At 40.7% G+C, this 14,650-nt stretch overlaps 1 protein-coding gene across 5 annotated transcripts in view; it reads left to right on the plus strand.

Annotated features, from left to right (window-relative positions):
- rbbp8 (retinoblastoma binding protein 8) overlaps nt 1-14,650 on the plus strand; it is a 37,115-nt gene that overhangs the window by 17,466 nt on the left and 4,999 nt on the right. For 3 of the 5 annotated variants that reach the window (XM_015353755.2, XM_015353754.2, XM_015353756.2), the window contains exons 3-14: nt 2,347-2,389; nt 4,260-4,355; nt 4,778-4,890; nt 6,064-6,136; nt 6,212-6,384; nt 7,715-7,804; nt 8,476-8,567; nt 9,020-9,141; nt 9,303-10,098; nt 10,786-10,912; nt 11,734-11,822; nt 13,771-13,882. In XM_015353755.2, the coding sequence (XP_015209241.2) occupies nt 2,347-2,389; nt 4,260-4,355; nt 4,778-4,890; nt 6,064-6,136; nt 6,212-6,384; nt 7,715-7,804; nt 8,476-8,567; nt 9,020-9,141; nt 9,303-10,098; nt 10,786-10,912; nt 11,734-11,822; nt 13,771-13,882 (1,926 nt within the window). The remainder of the gene's footprint in view (nt 1-2,346; nt 2,390-4,259; nt 4,356-4,777; nt 4,891-6,063; nt 6,137-6,211; nt 6,385-7,714; nt 7,805-8,475; nt 8,568-9,019; nt 9,142-9,302; nt 10,099-10,785; nt 10,913-11,733; nt 11,823-13,770; nt 13,883-14,650) is intronic. The other 2 variants (XM_015353757.2, XM_015353758.2) reach the window with 2 other exon arrangements.

The following is a 14,650-nucleotide window of genomic DNA, read 5'->3' on the forward strand; positions in this document are numbered from 1 at the left end:
TATCAGTGCATTTGAGTATTTTGATCAGTTATGTCCCCTTGAACTCATCTCTATTCTAGACCTAAAACTCTCAATTAATTTAGCCTAGTTAGTGTAGGACATTTCTTTCAACACTGAAATGTATCTGGTTTCTCTGTTAGCATTAGCAGAGCAGCAGTGTCTTTCCTGTGTTTTGTTGACCTAAAGTGTACACAGTACTCTATATTTTGGCATAACATTCCTTGCTTTAAATTCTACACTTTTAACTGTATATCATAACATTATGTTTGGCTTTTTATTGCTTCTTCACAAGAGAAAGGTCTGTGTCAACATAAACATGTAAAGTTTTTCTTATAAGTACCCTCTTCAAAAGCACTATTCTAATATTTATACTATGTTTTTGATTAGTGTGTGTAAAGTTTTCCATTGAGAAAGTGTCTGTTAAATGTCTGCTAAAGTTTTGCCCCACTATTGTCTTGAAAGTGGAATAAGTAATTTAAAATGTGCACTTCTGAAGTACTTGCAAATCCTTCTCTTTTGATGTCATCTGTAAACTAGGCTACTTTTCTTACTCTAACAGAATCTGGACCATTGATCTAAAATAGGACAAACTGTGGTCCTAGTACAGGTCCATGTGGTACTCCACTTACCATTTCCCATTTCTCTATTTCCAATCCATTACCTTGAATGCCTGCTGCCTGCATTCATAAATAATTCTTTTTTTTTTCATTTTATATCATTTTATAAACCTACTGTTTCTAAATCCATGTGAACTGTCCTTTAGGTCTGCTTCTGCAACTCATAACTGGAGTTTGTTGTTTCAAATCCCTGTTGGGGGTCCATTAAAATGCCCACCTCTGTAAATGGGTGCAGATGTAAATTTCTTACGGTAAAAGTGTCAGTTACTTTAGTAATGGTATGGTACCCGTAACCTTGCAGTTAAGAGTGGGAAAACCTACTGGTTTACAATTTCTTGCTTTAGTTTTCTTACCCTTTTTCTGGATGGTAAATACAATGTTAGTTTTCTAGCCAGTGGGTATACCCCTGTGTTTCATCACTTTTGCTGACAGGTTTGAAAGTCCTGTACCATCTATCCAAGGCATTCTGCTCGAAAGAATAGTCATTTACACTGCTAGTACTTAAGAAACCTCATGTAGGAGTTGATTTGATTGTAGCACTGAGTGTGCTCGTGTTGTTCAATAGGTGGTGTTTAACAGGAAGCTTCAGATTTCTTATTGAGACAAGTGCTTTATTGGTTTTTATAAACATCTGTCTTAAGTCCTTTTATAAGCCCCTTTGTAAATGGAGGTTATGCACTAGAAAATAAATCTTTTCTGAGCTTGTATGTATCCAATATTTAACTTTTTTAAAGACTGGTATGCACTTTTTCCAGTTAATCTTTAATGGTTTTTCAATCGGTGGATATTATTAGCGTTGGTAATCAAAGAAAAGGATTTTTAGGAAGTTAGACCGAACACTGCCCTTTTGTTCCATCGTTCATCTTGGCACGCAGGTGATAGAGTTACAGGCAGCACAGAGTAGCCAACCTCCCCAGCCCAGGCTGTGCTCCCTGTGGTTCGTATTGCTGATGTTACAATTTCAAACTCTTTCATGAACAAAGTGCCTGTTCATACAGGAACAGCATTGTTTTGCAGCCTCATACCTTTGTGTGGGTGTGGAGCAGGATTAAAGTGCTCTTCATGGGGGTTTTAATTGCAGGTGCTTAATTGATTTGATGAAAGGCAAACCTTTTTTCTCTTATTCTGTTACCTTTCGGATCTGCCTGATAGGGCACAAATGTCTCACAGGTGCTGAGTATCCCTAGGATAAAAAGATTGCTTTTCTATCACTATCAAAAGGCATTTTGATAATGCACCAAAATCATCCTTTCATGTGATCTGACTCTTTTAATTTTGTTCCCTTCCAAACTCGAGTTATGCTCAATCAGGATCATTCTGTATGAAATCTGCAGTTGCAATACTAATCTTCAGTTAACTTTGTTTTTCTGAAATGTTTCTTGAATGTTAATTATGTTGGTTTTGTAATCACAATTACAACACAATTATTTATTACATATCAACCAATGTAGAAAAAGGCAGCTGAAAAGATCAGTTCTTTTGTGTATATCAAGATCTTCAAAAACATTAGATTAGACATGGTATGCATTTATTTTTGGCACATTTCTTATAATTGTCAATCTTGATGTTAAAAAAAGTTAAAACAGATCATAATGGACTTCCACATTACTGTTAATATGCATAACTCTGTGAACAATATGTATCAAAGGATTGTTAATATATTTGTTGTTCTGATGTCCATTTCCCCAAATTTCTGCATAATTAATATTTCTGCGTTTATCCAATTTAGGACTGCAAATTAAAATAAGCAAGCTGAAGAAGGAACGATGTTTGTAAGTACAATGTATTTGATTTTGTATCTAAACATTCATATTGCACATCACTATCATCTACGTTAAATATTTTAAGTAATAATTTTTAGATTTCTTGCACAGTGTTCAAGTCCCTGGTCTTACCATTGGACTCATCATTTATACCTGTTGTGACCTACTCTGTTTTAAAAAAGTAATATGACAGTGTTCATTAAGATATCTTTTTACTTTTCATGAAAGCTAACAGTGTTGATGTCAATGTAATTTTTCCATTTGTCATAAAAAAAGGTGAATAATTTCACCTGTCAGCCCTTTTTGCACAATGCCATTTACTCATTATAAATTTCCCCAGTTTGGGGAAAGACTTTAATTAAAAAAAACATGTTATCCATATCACTAAGGTAGTTTGTATATCAGTTTGAGATCATGGTAGGAAAATCAAAATAACATCATAGTTTTGGAATATAAAATAGTATGAATCTTGGTCAGGATTAAAAAAGAACAGTTACATTTTTGTAAATGATGTTGATGGTAAGCTGAATGCATTGACGAATGCATCTGTTGTGACATCTTCTTTAGCTTCCAAATAGCTTACTGTTTGCTGCAGTCATTACACAGGTACAGTATTTCATTGTATATAAAATAAGGTTATATAAGCTTGACTGTTCCCCACTGACCCTTCTTCAGCGCTGTAGGTTTAATGTTTCAGTGCCCATGTCCAGTCATACAATGGAGTCTTTCATGGTAGACCTTAGAAGAATAAGAGAGTAACACAGGTAATGACTGTGATAGCACTGAGTCACAGGCCCTCACTGTATTATGGTCTTGAGCCTCTGCACTCGGGGTGGTTTTCAAGTTTCTTTATTAAATCGTTAATATTTCCTGCTGAAAGCTTTGTGTTGAATTGTGTAGAATATGGTATTAATTATTCTGTTGATTTATCTTATTTGAACAGAATTAAACAGTTAGTTATTCAGGCACCACAATACCCTGTTTAAAAATAATTTAAGAGGTGTAATTTAAAATGTCACAGCTTTTGTGTACCAAGTCAAGGAAGGTAGTGGTAGTTTCTATAGACTGCGTTCAAAAGTACAAGATCAGTAACAGAAGAAAAAATGTCAACCATTGGGCCAGTATTCTCTAAAACCGGTGGATGAATGGAAGTGCTTTAGGAAAGAAGATTTCTATTCAATCAAATTAAAGTTTTATTTTTAATTTAGATTTTAGATTGTCTTCTATATAAATAAAAATAAAACAAATGGCAAAGAAATTTCGGCAAAGGTTAAAAGAGAAAGGCTTCTGACAGTGTAGCCCATTTGTTGAGACTACTAGCTAATTGATCTCGGGATCCAGGCATCTCTTGAAAGCAACCAGGGACTGGTTTCAGCAACATGCCTGGGTAGAGTGTTCCACACTCCCACAAAGCTCTGGCAAAGAAGTACTTCCTGTGCTCAGTTTTAAGAGAACCTCCATGTTTTTTCTACTTGTGTTCTATGGTATGCTTTTCAGTGTTCATTCTAACTTTATCACTGCCTTTGAAGTTGTTGAATGTTTAGATCAGACCCTTATTAGCCCTGAACAGAGAAGTGAACTACAAGTGGACCCACAGACACAGCACTCAGTTGCCACTGTCCACCTAGATTCCATATTTCTCATTCATCACAGCGCTTAATTGTGCTGTATTGCATGATCTGATCATACCTGCCCCAAGTATCAGCAAGCAACATCTTTGTCAGGACTGTTGTTCACTGTAAAAATGTGGTCAACCTTTAAGAACTCCTTGTTCTGGATTTTTTCTTTCTTCCACCCAAGTGAAGCTGTGTCTGCCAGTTCTGGTAGGAGAGATTCTTGTTTTGGGTGTTGTGTGCCTCACTGTCCCTCTCAACTCTAGAGATGCCCAAAGACTGGAAGAGTTCTATACCAAGAACCAGCAGCTCAGGGAGCAGCAGAAAGCACTCCAGGACAATGTGAAAGTGTTGGAGGACAGGTGTGTAGCTACACTGTATTTCTGTTTTTTGTGTGGGACAAAAACAAACGTGAGACATCTGGGTTTTGGCAGTAAGAGCAAACCAGTTATTTTCTTGTATTTGTCATGTCCTTGAAAAGAAGGGTATTCACTTGAAACTTGTGGTAAGTCTTCACTGGAAGTATTAGTTTTTTGTTCTGATTTTTGTATCATACTGTACTGCATAATTACATTAAATGACTTTTTAAACAGTTTGTTAATCCTTGCATTTTAATTTTATATTCTCGTTTATTGGAAAAGCGTATCCCGTTGGTAGAAATACATTGCATTTGAATTTCATATTTAAATGCTTGTGCGTTAAGCTGAGTTTGTTTTTACGAGAAGCATTACAGCCAAAATTATAAAGTAAAGTATACATAAAAATCTTAAATGACATGTTTCAGACTGAGAGCGGGATTGTGTGACAGATGTGCTGTAACCGAAGAGCACATGAAAAAGAAGCAGGTGGAATTTGAAAATGTCCGGCAGCAGAATCTCAGACTAATCACTGAGCTTAGTAAGTACTCAAGCCTTTGCACTCAATGAGCTGTTCATTGCAAAAAAAAGTTAAATGCTATGCTTTCTACGTTTTTCCTGCACCTTTAAATTGACCTTTGTGAGAAAATGTTTTCGTGTGTCCCTATAACCTGCCAGGATTGAAGAATTTGTTTAAATCCTGAAAGCCCCAGCCACATTTTTTTATGGCATAGCCTAGTGAAGCGAATTAAAAATGTTATCAGTGTCTGCATCCTTCAGAGGGTACCTCAGAGACAGAGAAGCAGATCCACAGAGAAACACAGGGCCTTTCTTTGCACACAGCACAATGAGCCTTTAGAGGGATGTAGGCTGATGAAGTCAAGCAGACAGCAGAATTAAGGTATTATCTCTTGGCTGGACTCAAGGGGAAATGGCTTGTTTTGCATTCTTACAAAAAAAAAAGTCAATGATGTCTTTGTTTTCTCCCTCCTGTGTCTTTCACAAGCAAATGTTAAATAAGAAGCTAGTTTTAACTTCCATGTGTTGTGCTGCATTCACAGAGTTTTATTTATCAAGGATTGGATTCTCCTCATGATCCAGCTGGCAAAGCTGTCCACAAAATACAGCTGAAACAATAATTTCAGCAAGAGTCTGTGTGTAGTCTGTTCATGTATAGATCTTTCTTTGCTTAAACATTTTAAAAGCTAGCGTAAGCTGAAGAGATGAACTCTAACATTAGTATACCTATGACCAAATACTATGTCATATTGACTAATATTGGTAGTTAATCATTTTAATTATAATATATACTATTGATAAAATATGTGTCAAAAATGAGTAAATTAGTGGGTGTCTTTTGTGCTATTTGAAGGTAACTTGGTATCCTACAACATTTACAATAACTCAATTTACATTAAAGTTCATTGCATCTGTGAGTGTCACAGCTGTTACTACGTGTACTGAGTTTCTTACAGTCTTACTGTAAATTAGCAGTTACAGTTCAAGTGGCTGTATTGTACAGGATGCTATAGTGGTTTTTGCCTGACATTGAAAAAGCATTATAATGAGAATGAGAAGAGAACAATGGAGTCATATCACAGTGGCCCTTAACACTAAACCAAGATGTTTTTTCTAAGAATGTTTTATTGTTAGTAGTAAGAAGTACCGGAATGATTGTTTGTGGTAATTTTAATGTTTCTGCTTTTTTGCAAAGTGAATGAAAGAAACAGTCTCCAAGATGAAAACAAGAAGCTTTCTCAACAGCTGGATCAGCTGAAGAAGACCGCGTAAGTCCGATCCTGCTCTTGGTGCTGTGAGCGCTCGTGTGGGCAGTGACGGAGCTAGGCCCTTTGTCGTGCCAGGGAGAAGATGCTGCAGGCCGCCGAGTCGGACCAGGAGGAGGGGGTTATCCCAGACTCGCCGGTCCCGCAGGTCTCGCAGTCCGTGGTGAACAGAATGAGGAGGAAGAGGGACAACAGGAGCTGTCGGTTCTCGGAGAAACCCTCCGAAGCCCGTAAGTCACCACCACCTGATGGTAAGCCTGTGTTGGTTTGCATGTTGATGAACAGTAGCATATGTAGTGTGTGCTGTGTGCAGGTGTGGGCGCTCCCCACATAGCTCACCGGGTACTGCACTACCACATCACTGATCCCCAGTGGCCCAGCACACCAGACCTGCTGGGCGGCATGGTGTGTCCGTAAGGAGGACTTTACCATCAACTAGTGAAGACAATGGACATATGGTCACAAAGGTGTTGTTGAAGGTGCAATTGTATTGATGCATAATAGTAGTTATAAAAAAATATGATACACGGTTGTTTCTGAATAACGTAAATAGATCAATGATCACAGTATATTGCAAGAAATTCATGTCTTGCCAAACCCCACAATAACTGTAAAAATACAACATTTTAAAATCTGCTCTGTTCTTCTCTAAAACATTTTCTTTGTCCCTTACTTGCTGAGAGCCTGCTGAGTTGCAACACATTGTATTGTGTGGTAAACTAGTCAGATCCAAGATTTAAGAAAATGTTTGTGGGACAGGATTTTAGGCACCCTGTGATAAACTGAAATCAAGAGCTATTACAACTTGTACGGTTGTTCAAACATACCGTGTACAGGCTATTGAAAGCCTAACACAAAAAGAATCAAGATAAAAGAAACATAAAAAACTCTTCAGAACGTAAAGTCGTATCTTTTAAAGCTGCTGCATTGACCCGTCATTCTAAATTTTCTTCTTGTTGCCCACAGGCTGAGAGAGGCAGATTAGCATGCCAGACAGTTTCTTGTGCTTAAAATCTGCATTTTTGACCTGGAGATAAAAGTTGCTGATCTGATTGATGTTTAGGCATTTTTCACAAGTTTTGAAACATGGCAGATAATGTTATGATTCAGCAAAACGAGGGATGTCAAGACACTTCTCTCTTTTTCTGATAAAAATAGAAACCTCATTGATAAAATATGAAGCTCCAAGAAAATAATTTAATTGGCTCCTTCCTGTGTTTGGCATTATTGCTGCCACACATATTTTCAGAAATATTTCAGAAAATCTAGGCTGAAAGAGAACTTTGAACTTCATTTTTGGAGAGTAGGAGGTCCATGGTTTGTAATTCCTAGTCATGTTCTATACCGCTTAATCCTTTATACAACTTCCTGGATATATGTGTGGGCATCAGGTACGGGCCAGGCAGTGGTCTTATTTTTTTAAGCACCTGTTAAACTTTTCAAATTACAAAACCGTACAGTTTCAGACACCTTTTCATACTTTGAGCACTTGATCAGCTTTGTATGACTGGTTTAATCATCGTGTGTTTGCACTTCTGTTCACGTTATAAATAAAAGTTGGTTTTGATTTTTTTTTTTTAGAGCACAAGCAATGCACGTCTGAACTAACTTTGCATGGTAAAGGTGTTTTGGTTCCAGAAACGTGCTCACTGGAGGAAGCACCAATTTCAAGTAAGGATTAACAGCTTCTAAATAAATAGATTTTTTCTGGAGAAATCCAGATTTGCTCAGACATAAAACTCAAGAAGGCAGCACGGTGGTGCAGTGGTTATATTGCTACTTGCAGTGCTGGGTCCCTGGGTTCGGTTCTGGGCCTGGGGTGTGCTGTCTGTGTGGAGTTTGTGTGTTCCCCCCCTGCCCCTCTTCACCTGGGTTTCCTCCAGGTCCTCTAGTGTCCTCCCACAGTCCAGATACATGATGGTGGGTTAATTGGCTTCTGGGAGAACTGGCCCTGATGTGTGTGCGGTTCTGTGTCTGTGCGTTCTCTGCCATGGACTGGCGTCCTGTCCAGGGTATATCCTGCCTTGTGCCTGTTGCTTGCCTGGTTAGGCTTCTATTCCCCTGCAACCCTGAATTGAATGAAACGGTTATAAGATGGTTATAAACGGAAGAAACAAGTCAGTCACAGGAACCCTGCAAACACAGGTTCATGTGTTCATCCAGCCATCGGTTCCTGGTGAGGGAGCATTGTTTGTCTTTATGATCTGGGTTATGAACATCAGAAGCACACAGGGATTTTCAGACTGTACCACCACTTAGAAAAATCATGACCTGTGAGACAGGTAAGAGAAAAGTCTTTCTGGGAAGCTTAATGAAAGCTTGTATCCCTGCCTAACTTTCAGAAAGCCGAGGAAGTTTTCCTGCTGAAGATCCCAGCGGGAAGTTAGCTGGTGTTGTTGCTGAAACACTTGGAACAGGAATTCCCGAGGAGTCAGTAAGTGGCTGAATTTGGTTTCTTCATGTCTTATACCCAACCAATATCACTTCTGCAAAGTGGATCCAAAGGCAGAGGCTGCACAGTCCTGATGATTCTGTATCTTTTGGGGTTTTTTTATAACTGGACTCAGTATTGCTAAACAAGCTTTGTCTTCATGAGCATGCTTCCATCTATAAAGGAAAGAAAAGGTTATTGTTCAGAATTAAAAAATACTGTGTGTTTGTAACACTCCTTGACTGTTTGCAGTGTTTTGCAAGAAGAAATACAAGAAACAATGTGCCACGTTTGTTTGTCTACATGTGTGGATCTACTTGAACCCTTTACCTGCTTGAGAACATGCGTTTGATGCAGCTTTCTGTTGTCATCAGCTGGGCCCGTCCAGTTATAGGAAACGGATGCGGGATATTTATGAACTTTTGTTCACACGAATTGTGATTGTGTTATTGTAGGAATCCCTCTGTGTTTTGGGGCCCTCTGTCAAAAGCAGTTCGGTGGCTGCTGAGAAACAAGAACACGCCTCTAGAAAACTTCAGTCTAATGAAGCTGTCCAAGCGAAGGACAGTCATCTGGGGTAAGGTGGATGCCTTATATATTATATAATACCTTATAATTTAATAGAGGTACTAGATGTGTACTACTTGTTTTTTTTTTTGTTTATCTTAATATGTTGTAACCAATTAAATTATTTGTGCAGTCATAGTAACAGAAGGGTTTGCTTCCTCTCTTTCCCAGATATGCGCATCCATCTCCAGATTCCGCACAAAACAGAGACTGGCTTCTGCGCCAGAGGAGCTCTCCAGTGTTTGGCAGCTCTGGGAGACTCGTTAAAAAACCGGACCTTGCGGACGAAAGATCCCCTTCTCTCTTGGGACAGCACGTGAAAGCCCCCCCCCTTGCGAGTCGACTGAAGGCGCTGAGCGAAGACATCCCTCGCATCGCACCTCTTAAAACTGGCCTTTCCACTGGCCTCTCTTTACAACACAGGGAAGAGCCTGGAGAAGCCGGAGGTGATAGACCAGTGTGTGTCAATGGCAAAGCAAGGGTTGCCAGCCCCTGTTCAGCGCTGGTAGAAAGCAGTCAGGACGTGGCCGCTTCAAAGCTGGAAAGCGGAGTGAAGAGGAGAAGTGAGGCAGGCAGTGCCTCCGACAGAAACAACAGTGCTGTCAGCAGCCGGGAGAATGTCGCAGACGACCCAACAGACAAGCCTCTCGACCTGTCCGATAGGCCACACAATGACCGATCACAGGGCCGGGAAAGGAAACCTACTCCCAAAGACAGGTTAAAACAGACCACTTTGTTTGACTTGCAGCAAGCATCCCAGAATTCCCTGCTGAAGCTGTACAATGGAAGGTCTGTCCCTTCTAAAGACTCCCGGGAGGACCCTTATCTACAAGAAGCCATAAGGAGATCAATCAGTAACAAAGACCAAGACAGGACGCCAGAGAAAAAAATCAACCCACACGTTTTCCGGATACCGGCAACTCCTCCTGGGAACAAGATGGACACAGAGCAGCTGCTTGATATCAAGGTATGCATCCTTCCTGCTGAGATTGTGAGGCAGCCATTTTCCCTCCAGATTTTGCATGAGCTTAACCCTATAGTGCAATAACTCAGTAGAAGTTAGTATCTACTTGTCTCATTGCTTATTGCAATTAAGTATTGCAAAAATAAACTGTTTATCCATGTAGAGTTAACTTCACTAGTGATCTTAACCCTAATTTGCAAAGACAAAGCAGTGTTCAACAAGAACAGTCTCATAAAAATACAACACTAAATACATTTGCGAATATCATTGTTGGAAATGTAGTATGTATAAGATATGTTTAAGAAGAGATAAGAAATCCCTTTAAGTACCCTGCATCAAGATGACCTTTAAACTTTATTTGAAACTTACATCCAGTTTCATTAGACCACTTACATGTTGTGCCAGAATAAGAACAGAAGACATGCCAACCAAGAGAAAGTAAAATCATATACTGTAGCACTTGTTGGTTCCATTTTGAAATTTACTTAGTGGAAATGGACTCATTTTGCAGTGCGAGAGTGCTCTCCAGTGTGCATTAGGTGGTGCTGTAGAAGCAGAGTAAGAATAAAAAATCTTTATTGCATTAGCATAGCGCTTATGTGCTTGGAACAGTTAGAAATGAAAGGGTGTGTGTTAAATGTGTGAAGTGTGTGCGAACACATGAAGTACTCTGTGCTGTTTTGCTTGCAGACCCCCGATGCCCAGGAGCCGATCAGAAAGAAGAGCAGAGTAGCCAGTAAAGACTGCGAGCAGACCTCCGTGCTGCAGCCCAACCCGTGTGCCGTCACAAAGAGGAGTCCCTCGGAGAGAGACGATGGTAACGGAGCTGAAACCTGCTGTCCGTCTTTTTACAACACGCATCCGGGAAAAAAAAAAGGTGTAGAGCAGCCTTCCATCACAGTAATGAAATCTCGAGCCTGCCGCCGTGCACGAATGCACGTGAACAACGAGTCGATGCTGCCGAGTATTTACAGCGCCATGGCCAGACTGCAGTGGAGAATAAGGGGGCAACGATTTACACTCATTCTGACTTTCCTGTGGTTTGGTGGAAAAAAAGAGCAAACATGAATCGTGTCTCAGCCTGACGAAGGAGAGCTGACGCCCTGTTTACAAAGGAACGCCTTTTTTTTTGGAATAGTGGAGCTCAGGTGAAATACGAGCAGGGGTTCGGACCTGGAGGTGGCCCTGTAGTCTCAGTTGCATTTACACACAGCCTGTGCGATTGGTGTCGTTGCAGCCCTCTGCTCCACAGGCTTATACAACCGGTGGACGGGGGTGTGAAGAGATTCATTCTTACCAATTGATTTGCTTAGCTCATACCCTTAATTCAGGGCTCCTCTTCATGAAATCAATAGCTAAAGTCTGGATTACGGTCTAGTTGGGATGCTTTCACCCTTCTGTCATAAGGTACCTATTTGTTTCTACTGAATCCCCCAAATGGGTATATGTGGATTTTTCAATTAGCTTGTGTTCGGTCACAAAGAACAATTGCTTCCATGCCACAGAAATGATATGAATATCCCTTTGTTGTTTTTTTTAAATAAGAAAGTTTCTGTCCATCTCCTCAAAGTTTCCAGTTGTTTTGTAAGAGGTAGAGTGTGCTGTCTTGAGCCTGGTCTTTGTGTCCTCTTTCTGAAGGCAAACCCCCTGCCACAGACATGACGTGGAGCCTGGATCCTGGAGCAGACCTCTCTCAGTACAAGACCGACAGCTGCTTAAACCCAGAGGTATTCTGCAGTTTTCTTCTGATGTCTCTCTCATATGAAACCTGGAGCAAATAAATGTTGCATCTCGGTTTTTGTTTTAAAGTGTTTCCACAGTCGTGGTTTATATTGCATCTGGGAACTGATATTTGTTGGCGATATAAGTTTTTCTCTAAATATTTTTCTATAGAGGAACAAGTAAGGGTTTATTCCATGCTGAAAAGAGTCACACATCTGAAGAAAGCCCCACAGCCAAAACGTTGTGTTTCTTGTCTTCTCTTTTCAGAAGGAAATAAACCTTTACTTGTTCCTCTGCAGCCTACGCATGCTGACACAGCTGCCTACTACTCCCATTGGTCTTTTTTACATTTTATTGTGTTAAAATATGGAATCATAATGTTTTTTACTCAGAGTTTCTGCCATTGATTGACAGAAAATATCAAAATGTCAAAGTGAAAACTAAATTCTACAGATCCCTCTTTTGTACTTGTAAATACAAAACAGAAAATAACTGATTACATGAGTAATTAAGTATTCACCCCCTTTAGGTCAGTATTTGGTAGAGGTGCGTTTGGCAGAAATTACAGCCATGTGTCTGCTTGAATAGTTTCTACCAGCTTTGCACATTTGGACACAGCAATTTGTGCTCATTCTACTTTGCAAAATTGCTCAACCTCCTGCAGGTTGAATGGGAACAGTTGGTGACCAGCAGTTTTCAACTACTACCACAGTAAAGTAGTAGAATTGAGATCAGGCTTTGACTGGGCCACTCCAGAACATTAACTTTTTTTTAACCACTCCAGTGTGGGTGTATGTTTGGGTCTTTGTTCTTCTGGAACATGAATCTTCTCCCAGGTCCCAAGTCTCTTGCAAACTGCAGCAGGTTTTCCTGCAGGGAAAAACTAAGGATGCTGCTGGAAACGTTATTAGTGGGGCCAGTAGGGGGCGCTCACCCTGCGGTCTGTGTGGGTCCTAAAGCCCCAGTTTAGTGACGGGGACACTATAAGGTAAAAAGGCCTTCGGATGAGACATAAAACAGAGGTCCTGACTCTCTGTGGTCATTGAGAATCCCAAGGCATTTCTCAAAAAGAGTAGGGGTGTAACCTCGGTGTCTTTGCCAAATTTCCCCATGGCCTTCTAGCAATCATGGCCTCCTAATAATCCCAATCTATGAATTGGCTTCATCACTCTGTTCTCCTCCCCACTGAGAGCTGCTGTGAGGTGAGCGTTCTGGTGCATCATCCAATTTGGGCTGCACATGACCTACTGGATAAAGAGCTTTCAGTGGAGTGTCCAGAGAAACACTACATAAGTTTAAGGAGTTGTAAAGACTTCTTAAGACATTCGGTTGCACCAGAGCCTGTTTGGGTTTATCTTAGTAAAGGGTGTGAATAATTATGCAGTCACTCATTTTTCTGTTTATAATTTATTTAAGAGGATCTGTAGAAATGCTTCATTTTTACATTCTGGCAAAAAATACAAAAAAACATTGTGATTGTATATTGTAACAGTTAAATGCCCGGGGGGGGAATACTTTTGATAGCCACTGTATGTGTATTTAAAAGATGTCTTGGACAGTTCATATTTTTCCGAGTTTCAGAGATTCTCCAACTGATTTCCACTACACTCGGTGCTTCAAGTCCGTGCAGAGAAATTGTTTAAGGTTTACTCTTGCTCCCCCTGCTGTCGCTTCTGTCATGGTGCGGATATTCTGAAAAGACCTTTACGGTACTTGTAGTTTACTTGTGTCTAAGTCTGATCAATGACGTGTAACTAGTGGTGAGAGAGTGGGAGTAACCATATCTTTATGCTTCTTAACTGTGATGTTGCAGGCACATTAATACTTTGTGGAGTTCGCAATTTCCCTTCTGTTTGTGTTTGTACATTTCTTATACCTCGAGTATATTGGCTGTCCTGCAAGGAGCTGGCCCACGTGAGCTGTGTACAGTTGTGTCTGCGTCTCCCTCTGCAGGCCGGGGATCAGGGGGCTGACGGAGACAGCGTGGACGCAGACTGCACTTTCGTCAGCAGCAGCGTGCTCCTGAGGGGGCTGAAACAAGACGAGGATGAGAGCGCCCATTCTGGTAATTGAGTGGGGCGGTGGTGCTGTTCACGGGCCCTTCACTGCAACGGGTACATGGGGCCTTGCAAAGGCGTTCCGAGTTGCAAAACGCCGCATACACGTTTTTTTAAACTTTGTGTTTTAGTCAAAAACGTGACTCATTCAGCTGAATTAAAGACAAATAAGCAAACACTGGAGATAAAAGCTGGAGTACGTTGCTTGCATAAGTATTCAGACCCATTAAATCACTATTTGGCAGAAACACTTTTGGCTATCATTACAGCCAGAAGTCTTCCTTGGTGTGTCTCTACCAGCTTTGAACCCCGGGTTGGTGCAATTTTCCGCCCCTTCTTCTTAACAGTTGGGTTTGCATCACTTGGCACTTGCTCCAATTTTGTGCCTTTTTTGACCACAAGACTTTCTGCCACAGGCTTGTAGTATTACTCAGTCGCTTTCTCATAAACCCCAAATGCAATCTGAGATGGGTTTGCCTCAGTCCCCTGCACTGCTCCTTTGCAGAGTGACTGGAATATTGCTGGCCCTTGGACAATTTCTCCCATCTCAGCCGCTGAGTTCTAACGCTTTCATCACTGCTGTTGGCCTCACAGTGGTGTCTCCAACCAGTATCGGCTGTTTCTGCCACACTGGTGCCCTGAAAGCTCAGTGTGCAAGATCACACTGTCTCATCTTGAGACTTGGGTTCACCATTGGGATTCTGAGACTAACTTTGATGAATCAGTGTAGCGGAAGCGCCTTTCCTCTTCACCCATAACAGTTTCTTGCTCCGTGC

Source organism: Lepisosteus oculatus, chromosome 6 (assembly GCF_040954835.1).
Source record: "Lepisosteus oculatus isolate fLepOcu1 chromosome 6, fLepOcu1.hap2, whole genome shotgun sequence".
Taxonomy (NCBI): domain Eukaryota; kingdom Metazoa; phylum Chordata; class Actinopteri; order Semionotiformes; family Lepisosteidae; genus Lepisosteus; species Lepisosteus oculatus.